The following is a 9,455-nucleotide window of genomic DNA, read 5'->3' on the forward strand; positions in this document are numbered from 1 at the left end:
TGAGTACTTACATCCATTATGACAAATACTGTACTACTGGTAAGTTGATCTGTGGCTGTCTGGTAATAAGGTCACATATGGTTGTCTTGAGTACTTACATCCATTATGACAAATACTGTACTACTGGTAAGTTCATCTGTGGACTGTCTGGTAATAAGGTCACATATGGTTGTCTTGAGTACTTACATCCATTATGACAAATACTGTACTACTGGTAAGTTCATCTGTGGACTGTCTGGTAATAAGGTCACATATGGTTGTCTTGAGTACTTACATCCATTATGACAAACACTGTACTACTGGTAAGTTCATATGTGGACTGTCTGGTAATAAGGTCACATATGGTTGTCTTGAGTACTTACATCCAGTATGACAAACATTGTGCTACTGGTAAGTTCATCTGTGGACTGTCTTGTGGTAGGGTTACATTCATTTTAACTTATTTTCTTGTTTATATCGAATTAAGGTTCAATCAAGCTGCCCTGGACACACAACTCAACTGTCTGGGCTGTCTGTCCAGGACAGTGGGTTAGTGGTTAGTTGTTTAGTGGTAGTGAGAAAGAGGATGGTGTAGTGGCCTTACACCTACCCATTGACTGCTTAAGAAATCGCTCTGGTTTGGAGCCGGTACCGGGCTGGGAACATTGTACCTACCAGCCTGTAGTCCAGTGGGTTACCCACTGCGCCACCGATGCCTGCGTAGGGTTAGATATTGTTGCCTAGTCAAAAAAAATGTATTTGCAAGGAATGGTGAGAGACTTAAGTTCAGCGGTATAGTTTTGAGGGCTAAAAAGACTTTTTTGTGTTCCGTTAAAAAAAAATGTTGGAGCGAGTACAAGGTCAAGGTTACAGTCAATGTCTTAAGTGACATGTTTATATAGACGTTAAGTGTCATAGTATTTATGGGTCATTCTACATAAAGTGTCATTTTTATGTCCCTGCACAATTTCTTTTTTCTTTATAAATAGAAAACTAAATTTGTTGTCTTTAACGATACCTTATTAATAATATTATCCTGTCATAGCATTTTTTTCTCTGTGATAATCAGCTATGATAGAGATTAGTGTAAAATGTCATTGGTGTTGCCTATCCCAAGCATAACACAATACATAACATGCACTGTTAAAATATATAACAGAAGACATAACACTGGATACATTTAATATACTACATAGTGATGGCTGACTTACTCACTAAAGACGAAATCTTGTAAATATTTTCCGTATTCAAAAGATGATGGGTAATATAAGCTTATCCCAGGAGTTTTATGTCATTGGTGTTACTGTATATACTTATGAGAAAACAAAAGAAACTAAATGCTCTGGATGAAGCATTCCATCGATAGATATCGGCCATCAAACGTATTTGTCAAAAACAGACATATGAACAGTTGTGAATAGTTTTCTTTTAATGTCGTGAATGTGTTGTCAAAATATAAAAGTATGTTTATTCACTGTCATTGGTGTTACAATCGTATTTATGTAATGGTTAATCGTTTTAAGAAATTTTTTGAATGTTATTGTAGACACTGTATGCCTGCTACAACATGCACTTTTTCAATTTTGTCAACTGTTTCTTTATGCATGTATTTGCCATTGGTGTTACCTGTCATTGGTGTTATCAGGTACTGAGTAACACCAATGGCCATTAGTAACACCAATGACAATGCCTTTTAATAAGATGCCGTTTTCCTCGCTTTGCATATGTTTGAGGATGATTTGAAAATTAAAGGGACTTGTGCGGCATCATAGTTGCATAATGGCACTTTGGGTAAAATAAATGCTTTGTTGGAATGTAAAGAGTAGCCTATATCTTCAACGTCCCTAACTGCGTTATGCTTGGTTTGCGCAATTAACATCTGATTTGTTGTCGTCTGCTTGTCGTTCATTTGTTAGGTTTTTCTTCACAGTTAGTAAAGATTTCCATTAACAATAAAGTTCAGACAAGCAAGTATCTAAATACAAAACTTTACAAACCCCTAAAACCATTAAGTTTACTATAGTCCGTCCCATCCTTCTACAATTTAAGTGTTGTTGTTGGGTTTTTTGTTTTTTGTTAATAATTTCAATTTGGTTTGGTGTAAGAAGACAAGTAAAAGTGTTTAGGAAATATAAAATAAATACTTTTTTTGTGTCCAATTAACAAAACAGTCGGCTGAGAAATAAATAACATGTAAATTTCATAGTATGAAAAAAAAGGCGTTCCCTGTGGAACCGACTAAGAGTCGTTTTTGTTTATTCTTTACAATTACCGATATCGGGCCCACTTGACTCGTAGAAATTGACTTATAATGGAGGAAGATGATTAAAATTCGGTGCGTGTTACATGACCTCATACGTGCCAGATGAACAAGGCCAAATAATTTAATGTTTGTGACTTTTAAGGCCCCTATTGTTAGAATTTGTTTTCAGTTATTATATATTCGATCTGCAAAAGGTATGCTACATTTTTGTGTCTGACTGTAGGGAATAGTAGACAAATAATCCATTCGTAACAATTATAAATAATTGTATAAATTCTGTTAATGAAGAATCAACTCATCAGAAAATTGATATTTTACAATCTATTCACTGGTATGAGCGTAATGCCTATCTGTATTGACGTCAAGTTTAGCGATGGGTGTTGGTAAAACGCGGACCGGAGCGGAACGCTGGACAAACTGATTTTTTTCTTTTTAAATAAATATTAAACAAAGTATTCGTCCACTGTGCATAGTTCAGAAATATATATTTGATCATGTAGTTGTTTTTAAAAATTGAAAATCTGCTAAACGCAGTTAGAAACTACTAGATCTAACCTTTCATGTTTAAGAGGTTAACTTTATCATAATGAAAAGTTAAAATCATACCAAAAATGTATTACCAAGTTATAGTAAAGACTCAAAAACAAGGTATTATTAAATGCATTCCCAAGGGAAATAAGCCTAAACAGTTTCTAAAAAATTGGAGGTCAATCTCATTTTAAACGTTTCATATAAAATTGCATCAGCTGCTATAGCACAAAGAATAAAATTAGTGTTGCCTATTATAATTAGCGAAGAACAAAAAGGTTTCATGCCAGGACGATATATAGGTGAGGTAACAAGACTAATATACGACATCATGGAGTATACAGAAATTCAACAAATTCCTGGCTTATTATTGTTAATTGACTTTGAAAAGGCATTTGACTCTGTAGACTGGGGATTTGTTTTTAATGTTCTGAAATATTTTGGTTTTGGTCCTTCAATACAAAAATGGATTTCTATTTTTCATAAAGATTCTCAATCTACTGTTCTTGTTAATGGGTTTGCTTCATCCTTTTTAAAATTAGGAAGAGGTTGCCGTCAGGGGGGTCCGATATCTCCATATATATTTCTTATTTGTGGTGAGATTCTTAATAGGATGTTAAAAACCTAAAAAAAAAAAAATAATAATAATAATAATAATAATAAAAGCTTTAATAATTGGAAATATATAATTTTTGATAACTCAATTTGCAGATGACACAACAGTAATTTTAGATGGAACAGAAAAAAAGCCTCTATGCAGTTCTAAATACATTGAAGATTTATGCAAGATTTTCGGGCCTTAAAGTTAACGTGGAGAAAACTAAGCTAATATGGATAGGTTCTAAGAAGAGGAGTAGATATAAATTATGTAAAGAATGGAAATTTGATTGGACACAAACGTTTGATTTATTAGGTATAAAAGAAAATATGGTACAGATTAATTATAAGAATAAATTAAATTCAATAAAGAACTTGTTAAAAATTTGGTCTAGTAGAACTTTAACACCATTGGGGAGAAATATAATATTAAAGAGTCTTATTTTACCAAAATTAAATCATCTATTTTCAACCCTTCCTAATCCACCTGATGACGATATTTAACTACTACAGAGGTAAGTTTTTCTTTCGTATGGAATGGAAAACCTGATAAAATTAAGCGTATTGAAATGTCACAAAATATAAAAGATGGTGGTATTAAAGTTACATTAATAGAAGAATTTATTAAAGCACAAACGATTGCTTGGATTAAAAGATTAGTTAACACCGATTCAAAATGGGATTGATTATTCATGTCTATAAATATGTAGGTAATATAATGGTTTTTGACTCTGAAAGAATAGAAAAACGCTGTCAATATATTTATAATTATTTCTGGAAAGAAATATTAATGGCGTGCGTGGGATAATGTCAGAATATATTTGAATATAACTTAAAAAATGCAAATTAAACTCCATGTTTGAAAAGATAATGTCAGAATATATTTGGAATAATGACATAAAATAAATGGAAATTTAATATTCTATAGAGAATGGTTCGAAGGAGGGATAAAATTTATTAATGATTAATTTCACAATAGAGGTAAATTTTTAACTTATCATAAATTTTAAGTTGGCTTTTAATATCAATACTAATGTTTTAACTTATCAAGGTGTAAAGTTAAACTGAAAAATAAGCTGCCGTCTTCTATATTGCCATATAATATTACAATGTTAAATATAACTGTTAGAGGAAGTAAACATTACTATAATACTTTACTAAATTCATCGTTCTCAAAATCGGCGTACAACTTAAAATGGGGAAACACTTTTAACTGTACGTTTTCAGATTCTGATTGGAAAAATATAAATATAATTCCTTTATGCTATTGCGCTGGTTTCATTTTAAAATAATTCATAATATACTTTCTGTTAATACCTATTTATATAAAATTGGTTATATTTCTTGTCCGAAGTGTAATTTTTGTAATTTAGAACTTGGTACAATTATCCATTTATTTTGGGAATGCACTTTAGTCAACTCAATTTGAACTGATATTCAGAACTGGATTCATGTAAAAACGGGCAGCAACATTAAATTTAATAAAGAAAATGTAATTTTTGGTTTTAAAACCAGAAATAATGATCCCGTTAATGCCATTGTACTTGTTACAAAACACTTAATATTTAAAAGTAATTTCAATGCACATTTGCCCAGTTTGAAATAGATCCAAAAAGAATTGACTGAATCAAAAGCAACAGCTTTTTCCGCGTGCAATTATGATAAATTCACCAACTTTTGGTCAATTTGTCACAATTTATTTAAAACTTAAATTGTTTTTGTTTTTTCTTTTCTGTTTGATGTTTAGTATGTTCTCGATCTCCTTTTGAATTTTTCATATGTGTATGTTGGATTATTAGTCACATATATTTGATGTTTTAGCTAAATATATCTTTAACTACTTTATTGTTCATGTAGTTAAATACCTGTTAAATTCACTGCATATATCTGTGTGTGGATATCATGTCAATAAACATGGGAATATATTTTTTTTAAAGTTATAGTAAAATATATAAAAATTACATTATGTATGTTTTCATTTCCAATCAAGGCTATTTAAATTTTATTTTTTAAAATATTGAAAATCCTGCATTAAAATAGCTTTTTAGTTAAAAGGAAAGAGTTTACTCGTTTGAATAATGACGCAGTTCGTATGATTTATTTCTTGGATAGTGACATAATCTGTTTGATTTGTTCAGGGGCTTCGGAAACCCCCTTACCTAAAGCATAATCCACCCATGTTTGTTGTGTATAGTGTATGTACTGAAAACATTAGAATGACATCGCGTATAAGGCGTCCTTGTTTCCTAAAAACATTTAACGTAGAGTTTTGCAGCGCTTGCGTAAAAGCAAAAGTAGGATTACAACATTTTGCTCGTTATTGGGAATACAAGTATACAGTAACATAGATTTTGAATAATGACGCAGTTCGTATGATTTATTTCTTGGATAGTGACATAATTTGTTTGATTTCTTCAGGGGCTTCGGAAACCCCCTTACCTAAAGCATAATCCACCCCTGTTTGTTGTGTATAGTGTATGTAGTGAAAACATTAGAATGACATCACGTATAAGGCGTCCTTGTTTTCTGAAAACATTTAACGTAGATTTGCAGCGCTTGCGTAAAAGCAAAAGTAGGATTACAACATTTTACTCGTTATTGGGAATACAAGTATACAGTAACATAGATTTTGAGTCTTAATATAAGAACGAAAAGAGCTACATAAATTAATGAATTAATAAATCTTTAATTTAGTATTTAAACAAAATTAAAATTATGTGTCTTAATTTAGTAAATTGTTTAAACTGTCTGACAGAAACACACAATTATTCTAATAGGCCAGTAATAGTTGTAGGCTGAAGAGAACTAAAAAAACAACAACATAATTTGTTTTTTTAAGGAAATATTAATTACATACTTTTGCTAAAAAAGTAGTGGTAGTCTCAAGAATAATTTAGTGTTTCAAGGATACAGTCTTGAATGTCATTAGTGTTACACGTTGTAATCTTTAGCCGTCATTTTTCAATAAAATTTATTTTTGAAATTTAAACTGTTTATTTAGGAAAGCATACCTTTTACCTTTATGACTTTGATGAAATTTATTTTGAAGGACTCCATATTTTTAAATAATTAAAACTGCCACAGTGTATAATTTAACTTTAACAATTACACCCTTGGATTGTTTTTAATTCTAAAGTTATTCCATATATGTTATTAGGGACACCCGAATAACACATCCATGTGTTCTTGATTACTATAAAGCAATTGGATCACACTGCTGAACTATCCCACTTGTCCGGTAACACCAATGACATAATGAGCTTGTTCATAGAGTAACACGTGTCTGCACGTGCAGGCCGATTACAGTTCTGCGATGCCAGATATAATTTTATGTTTCTTTGTCCATCTAGTTTCCAAAAGTGAACAATAAAATGTATATCTTTTAACTTTTTTATCTTGAATTTGTATTTTAAAAAGTGACGCTTTCTGTAGAATTACCCTTATATCTGTGGTATATATTTAATTATTATGTCTATTCAAATGCTGCGTTTAATGGTTTTAGCTACGAATGTTATCATTGTCGTATATTCGGTGGTTGATTTGGTGTTATAGACGGATGGTCGTCGGACAAATGGGTATCAGATAAACTCAGGTCGGGTCATAGTCTAGTGGTAAAGCGCTAGCCTGATGCGCTGTTTATACTGAGATCGATCCCCATCAGTGGGCCCATTCGGCTATTTCTTGTTCCAGCCAGTGCACCACGACTAATATATTAAAGGCCGTGGTATGTTTCTGTGGAATATTGAATATAACAGATCCCTTCCTGCTAATGCAAAAATGTAGCAGGTTTCCTCTCTAAGACTATATCAGAATTATCAAATTTTTCACATCCAGTAGCCGATGATTAATAAATAAATGTGCTCTAGTGGTGTTGTAAAATAAAACTAACTTTTTTTTAGATAAGCTCCGCTTGAGAGTTGAGTCGTGTACGGCGTCTAACGGTAAATCTGGTGCAGATGAGGAGACTCTGAAGCTCATAGAAAACAGGTTGGTGATAACACTTGTTTCATAACAGTGTTACTATTCACATATTAAAACGGATTTTAGCAATGTTATTCCTAGCATCCGTAAGCCACACATCAAGACATGATTCTAGTCATCACATATTTGAATCTGTCCGATCCTGAGCGTAGGTACAGTGTGTACATCTATAGCAGCGAAAAGTGTTTTAATGACAGCTTGTTAGTTTAACCTGTATTATAGTGTTGTAAAACAAACATTTATTTTCTCCCGCCCTCCCCACCTCCCCCACTCCCTCTCTCTCTCTCTCTCTCTCTCTCTCTCTCTCTCTCTCTCTCTCTCTCTCTCTCTATGTCTGTAGAAAGGTTTTTAATAACAGCTTGTTAGTTTAAACTGTGTTGTTGTGCTATTACACAAACATTGCTTTTGTTTTCTGTTCAGCTGCCACCCTATGATACATTCGCCACCACTATAACAAGTGTGGTAATCACCGTATGATACATTCGCCACCACTATAACATGTGTGGTAATCACTGTATGATACATTCGCCACCACTATAACAAGTGTATGATACATTCGCCACCACTATAACAAGTGTGGTAATCACCGTATGATACATTCGCCACCACTATAACAAGTGTGGTAATCACTGTATGATACATTCGCCACCACTATAACAAGTGTGGTAATCACCGTATGATACATTCGCCACCACTATAACAAGTGTGGTAATCACCGTATGATACATTCGCCACCACTATAACAAGTGTGGTAATCACCGTATGATACATTCGCCACCACTATAACAAGTGTGGTAATCACCGTATGATACATTCGCCACCACTATAACAAGTGTGGTAATCACCATATGATACATTCGCCACCACTATAACAAGTGTGGTAATCACCGTATGATACATTCGCCACCACTATAACAAGTGTGGTAATCACCGTATGATACATTCGCCACCACTATAACAAGTGTGGTAATCACCGTATGATACATTCGCCACCACTATAACAAGTGTGGTAATCACCGTATGATACATTCGCCACCACTATAACAAGTGTGGTAATCACCGTATGATACATTCGCCACCACTATAACAAGTGTGGTAATCACCGTATGATACATTCGCCACCACTATAACAAGTGTGGTAATCACCGTATGATACATTCGCCACCACTATAACAAGTGTGGTAATCACTGTATGATACATTCGCCACCACTATAACAAGTGTGGTAATCACTGTATGATACATTCGCCACCACTATAACAAGTGTGGTAATCACCGTATGATACATTCGCCACCACTATAACAAGTGTGGTAATCACCGCTATAACAAGTGTATCATACATTCGCCACCACTATAACAAGTGTGGTAATCACCGTATCATACATTCGCCACCACTATAACAAGTGTGGTAATCACTGTATGATACATTCGCCACCACTATAACAAGTGTATGATACATTCGCCACCACTATAACAAGTGTGGTAATCACTGTATGATACATTCGCCACCACTATAACAATTGTGGTAATCACCGTATGATACATTCGCCACCACTATAACAAGTGTGGTAATCACCGTATGATACATTCGCCACCACTATAACAATTGTGGTAATCACCACTATGATACATTCGCCACACTATAACAATTGTGGTAATCACTGTATGATACATTCGCCACCACTATAACAATTGTGGTAATCACTGTATGATACATTCGCCACCACTATAACAAGTGTGGTAATCACTGTATGATAATCACCACCACTATGATACATTCGCCACCACTATAACAAGTGTGGTAATCACCCTATGATACATTCGCCACCACTATAACAAGTGTGGTAATCACTGTATGATACATTCGCCACCACTATAACAATTGTGGTAATCACCGTATGATACATTCGCCACCACTGTAACAATAATCACTGTATTCGCCATACATTCGTGTGTAATCACTGTATGATACATTCGCCACCACTATAACAAGTGTGGTAATCACTGTATGATACATTCGCCACCACTATAACAAGTGTGGTAATCACCGTATGATACATTCGCCACCACTATAACAAGGTAATCACCGTAATCACCACTATGATAC

General features: G+C 33.6%; 1 protein-coding gene across 1 annotated transcript in view; it reads left to right on the forward strand.

Moving 5' to 3' along the window:
• Positions 1 to 7,394, forward strand: part of LOC121385282 (EGF-like domain-containing protein 1) — a 47,929-nt gene extending 40,535 nt beyond the window's left edge. Inside the window, exon 7 of the mRNA XM_041515902.1 lies at positions 7,267 to 7,394. Coding sequence (XP_041371836.1) covers positions 7,267 to 7,379 — 113 coding nt within the window. The 3' untranslated portion in view covers positions 7,380 to 7,394. The remainder of the gene's footprint in view (positions 1 to 7,266) is intronic.
• Positions 7,395 to 9,455: the final 2,061 nt, after the last annotated feature.

This window comes from Gigantopelta aegis, chromosome 11, assembly GCF_016097555.1.
Source record: "Gigantopelta aegis isolate Gae_Host chromosome 11, Gae_host_genome, whole genome shotgun sequence".
Classification (NCBI taxonomy): Eukaryota; Metazoa; Mollusca; class Gastropoda; order Neomphalida; family Peltospiridae; genus Gigantopelta; species Gigantopelta aegis.